This window comes from Panulirus ornatus, chromosome 58 (assembly GCF_036320965.1).
Source record: "Panulirus ornatus isolate Po-2019 chromosome 58, ASM3632096v1, whole genome shotgun sequence".
Lineage (NCBI taxonomy): Eukaryota > Metazoa > Arthropoda > Malacostraca > Decapoda > Palinuridae > Panulirus > Panulirus ornatus.
Window position 1 is genome coordinate 17,303,914 of NC_092281.1, and position 15,100 is coordinate 17,319,013.

The 15,100-nt window shown below is 47.0% G+C and overlaps 1 protein-coding gene across 3 annotated transcripts in view; it reads right to left on the reverse strand.

Annotated features, from left to right (window-relative positions):
- Window positions 1-705: 705 nt before the first annotated feature.
- LOC139766588 (uncharacterized) overlaps window positions 706-15,100 on the reverse strand; it is a 145,372-nt gene continuing 130,977 nt past the window's right edge. Inside the window, exons 3-6 of one of the 3 annotated variants that reach the window (XM_071695439.1) lie at window positions 4,980-5,312; window positions 4,225-4,431; window positions 3,118-3,378; window positions 706-2,875 (exon numbers count right to left, since the gene is read on the reverse strand). In XM_071695439.1, the coding sequence (XP_071551540.1) occupies window positions 2,166-2,875; window positions 3,118-3,378; window positions 4,225-4,431; window positions 4,980-5,312 (1,511 nt within the window). In that variant the 3' untranslated portion in view covers window positions 706-2,165. Of the gene's footprint in view, window positions 2,876-3,117; window positions 3,379-4,224; window positions 4,435-4,979; window positions 5,313-15,100 lie in introns of all 3 variants that reach the window. The other 2 variants (XM_071695438.1, XM_071695437.1) reach the window with 2 other exon arrangements.

Genomic DNA, 15,100 nt, shown 5'->3' on the forward strand with positions numbered 1-15,100 from the left:
GTGACTGACAGTGACGCGAAGGCAACCATCAGCCCATCAACTGCGCCAGCCGATCATCATCCAGATAACGCGCTCGTGATTGAAGAATTGATGTTCATCACAGATGGGGTCCCGAAACACTCCCGAATTCCGGCTGTAAATTTGAGTAAGTAAGTCTGTGTTTGTGGGGTGTTTTTTTATTTATTGATCGAGCCTTAGAGAATTTACGTGAGGTTATTGATTGCCTCGTACGTCTTGGGAGGTACGTATATGATCTCAAGCTGCGAGATGGAGGTTAGTACTTTACGATACGGGCGCGCATAAACTTAGCGATTTGGCATGGAAGATAATGGAGGAACAGGGGAGCGGTGCCCCCACCATCCCACTGCTCTCTCTCTCTCTCTCTCTCTCTCTCTCTCTCTCTCTCTCTCTCTCTCTCTCTCTCTCTCTCTCTCTCTCTCTCTCTCTCTCCAGGTCAGGTGAGGTAAAAGATCCGGGCGTGAATTTCATAGTAAGTTGACGTGTGTGGATATGAGAAAAATGTAGTTGCCCAATGCTACACGAAACTTAATATAAAGAAAAGAGCATATTGTCTGTGTGTGTGTGTGTGTGTGTGTGTGTGTGTGTGTGTGTGTGTGTGTTTTGAAAGTTTGGAAAAAATGTATATTTGTTGCCTAAGAAGCTTTGGGATGGAATTAAAACTTCCTGTTATTGTCATATAATTTATTGAAGAGAACATTAACACCTAGGCTACAAAAGTGATATCAATATGATACATAACATATTTCGAAGAAGAAGAAAGAAAAATAATGATGAGCCATCAGCAGAATTAGTAACAAGCTGTGTAGAATAAAGATATTTTACTCATGCAATATAGAAAACGTCTCACATATATATACAACCAAATGTCGACGAATAAGAGTATTAGAAATGTGATGCCACAGTTTTCATCTAAAGGCAAGATAGTATTCAGCACTAACATACAGATGTTCTGTACGATACACTGTGACTTACGTAACATTTCTGTACGTCATTCACTCTAATGCTATGTTCTATTGCCAACTACCAGGCTTCCATTGCTGTCGATACGAGACCTTTTCTAAGTTCCTTTCGTGTTGTGAACACATGAGACACGTTGGTATTTCTTGGTCAGTATTTAAATGTTCACAGTGTTCTACATTGTAACGTCATCTGTCAGAGATTTTGAGGATATGAATCAGACCAGGCATTGTTCTGGTGTTGTCAGAAGGATGTGGTCTACTGGTCCGAGTGCAAAGGTCGAAAAACACTGGTGTTGGAAGTGTGACTTGTTGCCCAGTGGGACGAACCATCGTGAGCTGGTTCGTGACGGGCGTCTCCTATCATCACAGACATGACGATGCTCCTCACCAGGTCTTGCAGTAAGGGAATGAGCAGGACTGATCTCATTCCGTCTCAAGACGCTTGCTTTAAGTCAGAGATGGAGGTACTTATAGTCCAACCATTCACTATGGTGAGGTGAGGGGGGGTCAGGTTCCGAGAATCCTGACTCTTAACACATACAGTTCTCGTACGATATAGATTCATGCGTTCTCGTACGATATAGATTCCTGGAATGACGTCGGGCAAAATACATAGGAATATTTACTGATGGTTTCTTGTCATTGTTGTGGCCATATGAAAGAGAAAATACGTGTTACTACTCATTAGCTTACAACACACAAGACTATCTATAGTGATCTGAACTACCGCCACAGATAACTAACTCCTCCTGTGTTGACAGCTGATAGACGCAGCAAAAACTCCTTCGACGTTGCAGTCATAAGGAGACAACACATCCTGCAATGCTCTCACCTTAAGGCCCCAACGTGATCGAAGCTGCCGTATGCATGTCTTTCGTATGATCAAGATATGATCTAACACCCTAATACTCAGAGGGGTCGATGTTCCAGTGTTCTTTCTTAGCATGGTATGCCTAATATGCTGGACGATTGCAACTAAAAAGAGAAAAGAAATATTACAGAGAGCAGTGCCATCAAGTCATAAGAAAGTTAAAGGTTGAATGATATTACTGGCAGTGAAAGCCATGTGTATTAGGTTCATGAGACAGACGTCTATCAGAGGGTCCTCTTATAAAACCTTGTGGAGGGAAGTCTTGGTAATGACCACGTATTCCTACAACCCCAGACGGAGGCTATGACACCGAGTTATGTCTCGTAGTACATGTGTCTGACATCTGCCAGGGCGCTGAGTAGCGTAGCCCCTGCGGAGCCCCGGTACTCCTCCGCAGCGTACTCGGTCCCTCCTTCATCGTGGTATACTTGCTCACCGGGGTATTCCTGCCGTTCACACCGGTACTGGTGCCTCGGGTACCCGGCACGCTCGATGTGGTACTCGTCCTCAGCGTAGTCGTGTCTCTCGGGGCGGTAGTCATCTCGGTACAGCTGGTTCTCTGCGCGGTAGTGGGCGAGCGGGTCGCCCCGGCACTCGACTCGAAACTGGTCCTCCCGGTAAGTCTGGCCGGTGACATCCCGGTAATGATCCTGGAGGTCGGGTCGGTACTCGGGGCGCTGGTGGCACTGTGCCGGGTGGGCCATGCCCGCCCAAGGGCCACCTAGCACCTGCTGCTGGCGCACGGACCCACACTCCGGCCCACTCAGGTAGCGATCGAACTCGGCCCGATCGACATCGAAGTCTACGTCTTGGCCCATTTGGCCCATAGCAGCGTAATGGCCCTGTTGTGGCCCCATGTGGGGGGGATTCTGGAAGGTGACGAGGGCAGGGCTGGCCAGAGTGGAGTAATGCTGGTGAGGAGGGCCAGGGGAATAGCCGTAGGTGGCCATGGACACCGCAAGGCCAGGGCCGGGTGACGCCGTCGAGGGGAACACACACGGCGGCTCGGACATCGAAGTTTCAGCTGCGGGAGGAAGACATTAGACGTGTCATACAGAGAAGACCAAAATGTGACATTATTAAGACAAGAAAAAAAGAAGGGAAGATAACTCCGTTATACCATATAGATTTACTGCATCTTTATAGAACTATCCATAGCAATATATGTCTATATATTGATCACAGTCCCGCTCTCATATGGGGAATCTCTGCTCATTACTGCTGATGATTTCCCTTTGTCTTTCGTCTTGGTTGAGGGTTGCTAACCTTTTATAGTGTGTTGTTGCAGACTCGGGGGTGCAGGAGCAGGAGGCGTGTCATACCCGCCGGCAGCGTCGCCGTCAGGAGCGTCGCCCCTCGAGTACTCGTGGGCGGGGCACTGCTGGGGTTGCTGGTCCCTGGGGCCGGTCAGCTGGTGAGGGGCGGTGGTGGTGGTGGCGGCCACGGGTGCCTCCTGTGACGAAGGTGCGGACGGGGCAGGTGCCTGCTGGTAGCTTCCCTCCAGGCCTTCCTCCCCATCACTTCCTGCTGACGAAGAAATGGATATCTTCACTTCCGATACACGTACGATGAGCTTAAAGAAACCCTACCGTTAACAGTCATGTTTTTTTTTTTTTCATGTCTAGTGTTACCGGATTCCGCCTGCATGAGGTTACACAGCGAGTGAAAAGTCACCTGTGGCGAGACTGTATCACTGGGTGTATAGTCTCGTCAGAGAACTTCTCACTCCAAAGGAGTTTACATTTCCCAGTTACTAGAAGTAGCGTATAGCACTTGGGTTGCAGGAGCCTTCAGAAAGGTCCTGGGTAACACTAGGAGTCTTCAGTAGAAATTGGTCGTGGGGTAAGTATAGATAAATGAATGAATATGAAAATGTCTATAAAATACGTCAAAGATTGTCTCATGCTCAATGTAAGTCCACATAACGTATGATTCTATCGTGTTTTGATAAAGTGTCCACATCTAATGGCTTCTATGAGTCAGGACTAACCTTCGATTGCAAATACGACAGTCACTTTTTCTCTTCGTAATACTCACTGGAGAAAACTACGATTTTTTTTTAGTTTGAATCTCTTATCAAGATTCCTCATAGACTTTGATTCGATTGGTTGCTTGAATAGATGAGATGCTATGGGTATACGATGGTTAGGTTTGGTTAGGTGGGATTTGAATGCACTCTAAATCAGCTCGATTACCAACAGGGGTTGGAGAAATATTTGTATATATAATCTCTAGGATGGTCGGTGTTTTTCCTAGGATTAGTCTAAGATGAAAGCGTTGGCATCAGTATGGTATGATTCTCTGAGTACCTGTCGGTAAAGTGGCGACGATACCTCTACACGTGTGGGAGTAAAGGGCATGACCATCTCTCACCTGCGTCAGGAGATGGAGCCGGGATGTAGGAGGAGACGATGCTGTTCAGGGAATGGTAGGCGTCGGGGAAGGCGGGTACCTTCTCGAACAGGGAGATGAGGCAAGATACGGGCGTGGGTTTGTCGCCCACGCCCGCGCCTGGGGACATCTCCGGAGGCGTGGGCAAGGGTCCTCCCGTGCCCCCTGATGATGACGACGACGACCCAGCTACTGGGGAAGAAAGGATGGCAGAGTGAGGCACTGGTGGGGAGAGGATAGACCAGGGGAGCCTTGTGGAATCTGTGTGGTGGAGGGAGATGGTGGGGAGATAAATTCCTTCGTTTAAGGGGAGTTAAACACTAGCTCTTAGTGGATAGATTAGCCATTTTTCTTTGTGGAATTATAAACATTTTGCTTATTAGGGAAATTAAACCTTCCTCCAGCGGAAAGATAAACCCTCGTATACCAGTGGAAAGTCGACTGTTTTTTCTTGTTGAAAGATCAACATATGTTCTTATGGAGAGAGAGAGAGAGAGAGAGAGAGAGAGAGAGAGAGAGAGAGAGAGAGAGAGAGGGCCGGGATTTGAAGTTTCTGAGGGCAGGAAAGTCATGAATAAGGAGGGACAGTGGAGAGACTAAGGCAGAGTGTAGACACAGAAGCGAGATTGAAGCAGAAACTTTGAGCGGAAAACAAGAGTGAATATTCTGAGAGACCTTAAAGGACGTGTATAAGACTTACAAGTGACGTGGAATGCGAGAGGAAGGTAATTAGTTACCTGTGTGCGGCCGGTGATGCTGCTGGTGTCTCTGGGGATCTGGGTCTGGGGAGCTACTGGGCGACGTCTCTGGGGTGTTGAGGGAAGAGGTGACGCTCACGGCCGGAGTCGGGGTGGCCGTGCCCCCCTGACCTCCCCTGGCCGCTGGCTGTGACCCCGGCTGCGTCAGGGAGGAGGCTTGCGGTCCGCTCGGCTTCTTGGGCTGCTGCTGCTTGCGGCGCCGCGGGCGGTACTTGTAGTTGGGATGATCGGCCAGGTGCTTGAGTCGCAGCCGCTCCGCCTCCTCCACGTAGGGCCGGCGATCGGTGAGTGTGAGGGAGCGCCACTTCCTGCCTGGAGAGGGAGAGAGGAGAGGTGAGGTGAGGTGGTCAGTCCTGTGGATCTCAGAACGACGCAAGGGTATAAGGGCGTCCGTACAGGATTAGGATAATTGTCAGTACCAAGGTCTTCACTGTGATCAAATACATCGTGTGTGTGTGTGTGAGTTACACTTTTGGCGTCTGACAGCACGTGAGTTACAGGCTTAGAGAGGAAGTAACTCATATACGAACCATGATCTCCTCTGCCACCTAAAGCAGCTTTTAACATAGTAGGAGGACAATACCCCTTAGCAGGCCCTAACCTTCAACCCTTCAGTGCTCAAGACAACAAAAAATAAAACCATTTGAATCTCAAGAAAGTAGGCCCTTCAAGGCTCATTTTGGTATTACAATGTGAATCATACTATGCCTTGTGATCTTCCTATACTCATCTCCACACACATAAGTAGACCCTTCTGAAAATTTGCCCCAGACGTGACAACGGTTTTCAAAGGTTTCCCATTTCCTCCCATGCCTCCCATACCTCCCATACCCCCAACCTACGAACCAGTTTCTAACAAGCTCCATTTCCGGACAAAAATCCATCTTCCAATCACTTTTCTAATGTGGGTCTAATGTGGGTCGTATTGTCCCCCCCTCACATCTGAGCCACGTTCGTGGGGGACACATCTGTGGTCTGTCGAGAGGCATCGCATCTCGGCAAAGTATTACCGGGATGTGAGACGATGGCTCGCGTGAGCTGCGCTGCCTCAGGGCTGTGTTAACGCGCGTCGGGCATACCGGCCCGTGAGCGCGATGCGGCTCATTCATTAACGGGGAGCTTTATGTGTGTGTCTCTCCTCCGCTTGCTGGGGGAGAAGGAAAGGGGAAGGCAAGGTCAGTCCTGAGGCGAGAGTCGTACACACACACACACACACACACACACACACACACACACACACAGACGAACAACAGGAACAGTGGTCGAGATGGTCGGAAATGAAGTGACTCATTCTCTCTCTCTCTCTCTCTCTCTCTCTCTCTCTCTCTCTCTCTCTCTCTCTCTCTCTCTCTCTCTCTCTGAGAGAGAGAGAGAGAGAGAGAGAGAGAGAGAGAGAGAGAGAGAGAGAGAGAGAGAGAGAGAGAGAGACGGGCAAGACCCACCGCTAAACGTAACCCCACTGAAATCGTTCGTTTATTTCGTCGCAGTGGTGTTCTGGGGTGTGAGGGGTGGTGGGTGTGACTCCGGCAGGTGGGGCTTGCGTCGAGCACCTGACTTCACACTGCAGATAATGGAGGATTTCACGCCAGGCTGAGTGGGCCCGTTATGAACGTCTGAGTCTGTTATTTTCATCTCATAAAGTGAACCTTACCATCATTCCTGGTTCTGGTAACACTGACACGCACACACACACACACACACACACACACACACACACACACACACACACACACATATATATATATATATATATATATATATATATATATATATATATATATATATATATATAAATATATATATATATAGCAAGAGTATAGCAAGTTCGAATCCTGGTTTCAGCAGTCGACGCACACTCAATCCAGCTGTTCATCCTTCTACCCTAAGGGAGATTGTCAATAGAATGGATGCCTGGTTAGGCTAGGATATATATATATATATATATATATATATATATATATATATATATATATATATATATATATATATATATATATATATTTGATTCACGTAAAATGTTACTGTCTTATACCTGGATTTAATCACATTTCAAAGTTCCATTTCCCGTGGTAAAAGTTGCTTTAGATGTACAAATATTTAGGGATTTTATTCGTTGCATTACGAAACACTTGGCGCTTGTGTGAGTGTTGGTTACGTACGTGATCACGTGTACGTGATGACGTTGTACGTGATGACGGTGTATGCGTTGGCTCTGCACGTGTTGACTGTGTATATAATTTACGTGATGACTGTGTGCATGATGACTATGTACGTGTTGACTGTGTACGTGATGACTGTGTACATGATCACTATATGCGTGTTGACTGTGTACGTGATGACAGTGCACGTGGCGCTCGTAGCTGTGGTGGTCATATGCGTTTTGCTCACGTACTTGCTGACTCCGTACGTGGTGGAGTGCGTACATACACTTGGAATCGTGTACTTGATCAATATGTACGTGATGAGTGCGTTAATGAAATATGTGTGTGTGTGTGTGTGTGTGTGTGTGTGTGTGTGTGTGTGCGTGTGTGTGTGTGTAGTCCTGGGGGCCTATCTCCTTCACACCTGCAGGTGTGCCTGTGATAGATCAGCCACACACCTGCTTGATCCAGACACCTGCGATAAGGACGGGTCATTAATTTCAAAACGTATAAATCACTCGCATCTGTTGGGCGTCATTTACATATTCGGGTGGATTTTGCGCGGTAGTCGTAGTCGGAGCTGTACACCACTCGCACGCCAGTCAAGGGACACCTGCTCCCCAGCAGGAACACCTGTGTACCACTCGTGCCGTCCTCCACGGGGTGGTGGGAGGAGGGGAGAATGCGCAGGTGCTGTAAAGCGAGGCAGTGGTATTGCACAGGAGGAAGTGCGGGGTGCGCGTAAGGGGGGGAGTCACGAGTTCGGGCGGGTCAATGCAGGCAGCCGTGCCTGGCAGGCAAGCCAGCAGGCACGCAGGAGACGACCTTGCTCCTCCGCTCTGACCCCTTCCGTTCCACCCTGCCCCAGCCACCGAAACCCTCCCTCCCCAACCGACACACCCTCCCCGACCCCCCCATCTCTCTCCCACGTAAACCCATGACCCCCACTCCTCGTCTACACCCCAACACCTCCTCTCCCCTCCACCCAAAAGACCAACCTAATGACCTCTCCTCCGCCTCCCTCCTCCTCACCCCTCCTCCCAATCGCGCGCTCGTCCGCGCACCCGGCAAGAAGCGCCTGGCATTTAAAGCTGTTCCTAGCCTCGCCTTCCCGTGGCCTTTCACCTGCCTTCCCCTCCGGATATTACCGGTCTCTCATGCAAATTAGCGGGAGGATAATGTCACTGGTACATTCACAAGAAACCTGTGGAGGGGGACGACGAGGCAACTTATGCACAAATGACAATGACTTCTCCTAATATTTTTTTTTTCCTTTTAATTATTAACCTTTTACTTTCATGACCTGGTCTTTGCGCGTGGTGACAACCACCCCTCCCTCCCCCCTCCCCGAGCCGAGATTTTAGGGAAAGTTTGGGTACTTCTCCAACAGGTGACGTCCACAGACAGTGAGGTAAGGGTTGTCTGTGCCTCACGCCTCCGACTGGAGGTGAGGGAGGGAGGGCATGTGTCTCTGACTGGAGGAGGATGAGCTTAAATGATATTGTGAGTTTTAGAGGCAAATTGGGTAAGATCGTTCTTAGCTCTATATATGTGGAGAAACACCTAGGAATGTACACCTCAGGGTGAGAACATCAAGGCGTGCACACCTCAGGGTGAGAACATCAAGGCGTGCACACCTCTGGGTGAGAACATCAAGGTATGTACACCTCAGGGTGAGAACATCAAGGTGTGTACACCTCAGGATGAGAACATCAAGGTGTGTACACCTCAGGGTGAGAACATCAAGGTATGTACACCCCAGGGTGAGAACATCAAGGTGTGTACACCTCAGGGTGAGAACATCAAGGTATGTACACCTCAGGGTGAGAACATCAAGGTGTGTACACCTCAGGGTGAGAACATCAAGGTATGTACACCCCAGGGTGAGAACATCAAGGTGTGTACACCTCAGGGTGAGAACATCAAGGTATGTACACCTCAGGGTGAGAACATCAAGGCGTGCACACCTCTGGGTGAGAACATCAAGGTGTGTACACCTCAGGGTGAATACATCAAGGTGTGTACACCTCAGGGTGAATACATCAAGGTGTGTACACCTCAGGGTGAGAACATCAAGGTATGTACACCTAAGGATGAGAACATCAAGGTATGTACACCTCAGGGTGAAAACATTTGATATCAAACAATCGGTAAAGTGTTCATATTGGCGCATGGACGTTCCCTCCTATACAATACCACAGCGCCTTGATATTCGTGTCCACATTGTATCGCTCTTGTGTAAATTTCCACGTCCCATTTCGTGAGCACTGCCCTTGCGTTCGTGGCCGCTTTACTCACACAGCCCATACATTCATGTTCGACTTTGTTCGAACAGCTCGTCTCCCAAAAGTACGCATTAAAAAGATAGAATTAATTTGACATGTTAAAAAGCCGCCAGTGGTTGCAGTGAGGTAACGAGAGAGCAACGTATCCTCCTTCAGGGAGAAATTCCAGCACCATCGCCTTCTTCGCCTACTGCAGGAGATTGCAATCTATATATTCTACCGCTTTCGGAAGTTCTAAGGTCAGGGCTGTGGCTAGGCGTCAGTGGTTTAGTTAGAGTATACAATACGTTGCGTCTTGGACAATCGAGATATGTTCGTTAGAAGGCTGGTGTTAGTTAGATGGGCATTGTGTTCGTTAGATTGTTCACTCGTCACGAATCGGCCTTTACAGCTAATGATGGTTAGGTTGTGTAGTTGCTACACTGTCCACATGATAGTTAGCCTACACAGGTATTAGTTAGATTGAGGTGTTAGGCGCTTAGACTACACAGACGTCAAAACAGCAAGTCCAGGATGTAGTTAGGATTAATACAGTTGTCAGTTAGCCTTTTGGCTGGTATTTGGCGGCCTTTTACACAGGTGCCCTCATGTGTACTGAGGTCTGAGCAGGTTGTAAAGGTGACCACCTTAAATGGCCAGGATGAATTACCAGCATCTTACTTTCATGTTGTCCTGGTCTGTGTTCACTATCTTGTTCAGTTTGTTTGGTCTCCCTCTGTCTTCCTTTACTCTGTGTCCTTCTGTCTTTGATGATTTCTTTATTTCCGGTTTTCTCTCTTGTCTTTTTCACTTATGGTGGGTTCTGGTCGGTTTTGTGTCATTTTCTCAATAGGTTTCGTTTTGTATCATTCTCGTGTGTTGTTACACAATATCCTTCTTCGTCTGCCTTTTGTTTATTCTATTCCTCTTCTCTTATTCCCTCGTTTCATGTTTATCCCACTTCTCTATATTCTTATACATGAAGTGGGGTTTTTTTTCTTCTTCTCTCTCTTAACCACACCGCATGGCAAAATTTTCGTAGTAAGTGCTTTGAAAAAAGAATCATTCTCTCTCTCTCTCTCTCTCTCTCTCTCTCTCTCTCTCTCTCTCTCTCTCTCTCTCTCTCTCTCTCTCTCTCTCTCTCTCTCCTTCCTTCACTGATGAATATACTTTTGCTCAATTTTCCCCGACAGTTAATTGGCTCTGGTTGCCTCCAGTAAAACATCAGTGATGGTTAAGGTGTTCGTACGAAGGGGGGAGGGCGGGAGAATCATACAGAGTTAATGGTGACGTTGGAAGCGAGTTCGTCATTAATGTCAAGGGAAGGTTCAGGGTTTGAGAGGGTCACACACCACTCATGATAACCTCAGTGGTACCAGCTGCGACGGTGGTACCAGCTGCGACAGTGGTACCAGCTGCGACAGTGGTACCTTAAATGGTGATATAGTAGTGGTAAAGGGAAGGAGTGAGGGATGGGTAAGGGGTACTAATACCCTTAATTGGCATCTATGGCTGGAAATGGCATCATTATCTCTAAGGGTGATGGAAATATTTATGGTAATGGTTAGTGAGGGGTGGTACCAGAAAATGGGTAATGGGAGGAGTAGTGGCGATCCCTAATGGCGACAGAGGAGTTAATGGTAAGGCACCGCTAATTATCATCTCTCCCCTGGCAAGATAATGGTAGTGTTGGATACCGTAAGGGCGTGTGGCCCTTGTTCGGCCTGTAGGGTGAAGGCCTTCGTAACGGAAAGGGGTAAGGTACCCTCTGGTTGCCGATGGTAGTGTTGGGGGTGGGTGGCTACTGGCGGGGGTTGTAAGTGGTGGAGATGACAGTGGTGGAGATGGTGGTGGAGGTGGGGATGGTAGTGGTGATGATACTGGTAGTGTGGGGAAGGGAGTAGTAGTAGTAGTGGTAGAGGATGGTAGTGGTTGGGGGTCGTCCATGAACGAGGGTGAGGGTGTGGTAGTGGTGGTGGGGAAGGCTGGGTCACTCCCCTCTGAGGAAGCAAGTGTCCTTTTGCTTGGAGCCGGTGGGGTCAGGGCAGTGAGCAGGGGTCTCTCTCTCTCTCTCTCTCTCTCTCTCTCTCTCTCTCTCTCTCTCTCTCTCTCTCTCTCTCTCTCTCTCTCTCTCTCTCTCTCTCTCTCTCTCACACACACACACACTCACGCACACACAATACTCTTCCCTTCTTTACTTTGTCCTTCCTCACCACCCTCTCTGATCATCATCATTCAGCTCTCTCTCTCTCTCTCTCTCTCTCTCTCTCTCTCTCTCTCTCTCTCTCTCTCTCTCTCTCTCTCTCTCTCTCTCTCTCGCCCCTCCATCATTCGCTTTCTCAGTTCTACTTTCTTCCGCTTTCTCTCTTCTACCCATACCACTCTCCTCAGCTCTGAGTCTATCTATCCTCCTCCTCTCCTCTCCTCTCCTATCCTCTCCTCTCCTCTCCTTCATCTGTCTCATGATACTTCCCTCGATCCTTGGGGTCTCACCCGCCCTCCACCTTTCCCTCCCTGTCCCATCCTGTTGCTGTCCCTCTCTCTCTCTGTGCGCCCCCCGCCCATCCCATTCCTTTCCCCCTTCCTTGACCGTCTCCAGACACATCCCCTTTCACTAACGTCGATAGTGGCGGGTGTCTTACCAGGTCTTTGCCAGTAGTGTGAGGTCTCTAGAGAGGATGACAGTTCTCTACAGATGGCTGATAGTACGTCATTAAACCATGATAGTCGTCTACAGGTAGTGACAATTGTCTACGTACAGTTGGTAAATGCCTGTAGAATGTCCTTGATTACGGTAACAGGTTTCTACAGGCGTTTAGAGATCTGTAGAGATGGTGTCTATAGGTTTCGAAAGGTCCTCGAATGCGTTGGGAGTTCTCTAAAGGTTTTAAGAGGTCCTTGGTATATTGTATCAGGTTTCTAGAGGTGATGACTGGTTGATATAGACGATATCTGTCTTCAGCAAGAATGCCAAGGTTTCTACAGGTGGTGTCAGGTCTCTAAAGGGAGTAACGTGGTAGGTAGGTTTTTATGCTAAGTGATGGGCCTTTGTAGATACCAATAGGTCTCAGGAGATGATTCCCGGTTTCTACCACTGGTAATAGGTTTCTTTAAGGTGAAAACACGTCCTTATGGGTGGTAAAAAAAAGAGGTCTCTATGGCTCTGGTAGGATTCTTCAGGTGACAACTGGTTTCTACAAGTGTTGACCGGTTTCTGTTAAGGTGAAATCACGTCTTTATGAACGATGAAAGTTCTCTAAAGCACTGGTAGGATTCTTCAGATGATAACCGGTTTCTAAAAGTGATAACAGGTTTCATTAGAGGGATAACACTGTTGATAATAACATGGAGTACCTGTTCTGTTCAGCAGGTGACAGGATATTAGAACAGGTCCCGGCAGACGGTGAAAGGTTTCCACGGGTTGGGAGAGGTTTCTACAAGTGTTGACAGATGGTAAAGGTAAGGGGGGGTAAAAGGTTTCTTCAGGTAATGTCAGATGGTTCAACTTTATTATAGGTTTCTTATACTTCGTTGTATACAGGGGAGAAGGAGAGGAGGGGGGGGGGTGATAAATCTTTATAGATAAGAACAGGTTTCTAGAGGGGTGATACGTGTTCATAGATAAGAACAGGTTTCTTTTGGGGGATGATATGTGTTCATAGATATGAACAGGTTCCTAGATTAGGGGCATGATGCATCTTCATAGAAATGAACAGGTTTCTAGGTGAGTGTTGAGTCTTCGTAGAGATGAACAGGTCTCTACAGCTGGTGGCAGATCTCTCCCAATAGAGGACAGGCGAAACCGTCTCTAACAGGTGGTAAGAGGTCTCAGAAGATAACGAGACATCTCTCTCATGAGAGATGTCGAGCGATAGAGATAACTTCCCATTCTTGTGATAGGTTTCTACAGGTGATGGGTGGTAATGGGTCTCTTTACTTAGAAAAAAAATAAAAGAGCTTTTAGGTGTAAATGGGTCTCTCTATACAGTTGGTATTCCATCTCTGCAGATGATGAATGGTCTCTAATGGTGATGAAAAAGGTATATAAGGGTTTCTTCATCTTTTCGTACGCTTACTGATCTCTAGAGCTGATAACAAGTCTGTACAGGTGGTGTTTAGAGAGTTATGGGTTCTGGCTGTTCTCTAAAGGAGGTGACAAGTCTGCACATGTGGTTTCTAGATTTCTATTTTGGGTTTCTGGTCTCGAGAGGTGGTGACATTTCTCAGCAGATGGTGTGTCTGGTCTCTAAAGGTGGTGACATTTCTCAGCAGATGGTGTGTGTGGCGGTTACCCAACAATAGAGTGGGACAGATGGCTACGGTTGGAGAGATGTATGAGAGAGAGAGAGAGAGAGAGAGAGAGAGAGAGAGAGAGAGAGAGAGAGAGAGAGAGAGAGAGAGAGAGAGAGATGGTGTTTTTGGGAGACATCAGCTGGCATAGGAGACACCAGATTGCCTTCATGGCTGCAGCAGGAAGGGGAGACTCCTCAGATGGACTCGGCACGCGCCACCAGCGCGTGTCGCCATCACCACGTGCCACCACCACCACCCGTCACCATCCACCACTTACCACCACCCTGCCACTAGCACCACCATCGCAATTACCACCACCACTACCACCACTGCCCAACACATCACCATTCCCACCCACCACTTGACTTCACACCTACCAAACCCTTGACCTCCTCACCGCCTCCCCCTTGTGTAATGTGATCATTCCCATGTACGAGTCTCATATTCCCGTGTATGGAATCGGATTCAGTGGCTGTCAAGTTCTCATATATCTTTTATATAACATTTAGATAACCTCAAATTCTCTTATATATCTTTTATATAACATGTAGATAACCTCAAATTCTCATACATCTTTTATATAACATGTAGATACCCTCAAATTCTCATATCCCTTTTATATAACATTTAGATAACCTCAAATTCTCATATATCTTTTATATAACATTTAGATAACTTCAAATTCTCATATATCTTTTATATAACATCTAGATAACCTCAAATTCTCATATACTTTTTATATAACATCTAGATAACCTCAAATTCTCATATACTTTTTATATAACATCTAGATAATCTCAAATTTTCATATATCTTTTATATAACGTCTAGATAACCTCAGATTCTCATATACTTTTTATATAACATCTAGATAATCTCAAATTCTCATATACCTTTTATATAACATCTAGATAACCTCAAGTTCTCATATATCTTTTATATAACATCTAGATAACCTCAAGTTCTCATATACCTTTTATATAACATCTAGATAACCTCAAGTTCTCATATATCGTTTATATAACATCTGTTGATATCATAAAGATATCATGTAATCCATGTTCGTATATCTGTTATCATTATGGATTGAATGTATTTCTAATAACCCGAAGATAACGTATTTAGAGTCTTATCTGTCGATCGTGGGGTTATCTTAACTTCCATTGGTTCACCGGAGATTAAGGGAGGGGAAAAAAAAAAATTTCCTCTGCTTTGTGTTCGGTGATAAGAAATCTTCGCCAAGATATCATATGATCGAGGAAGGAGTGAATCTTAGGTGACCATTTGGCGTTATCTGTGCTCGCTCAGCCGAGCACTGTTTAAGATAACTTCACCTGATTTACTGCCGCTCACGTGAGCTTGGAATGAATCTGGAGTCGTCTCTCTCTCTCTCTCTCTCTCT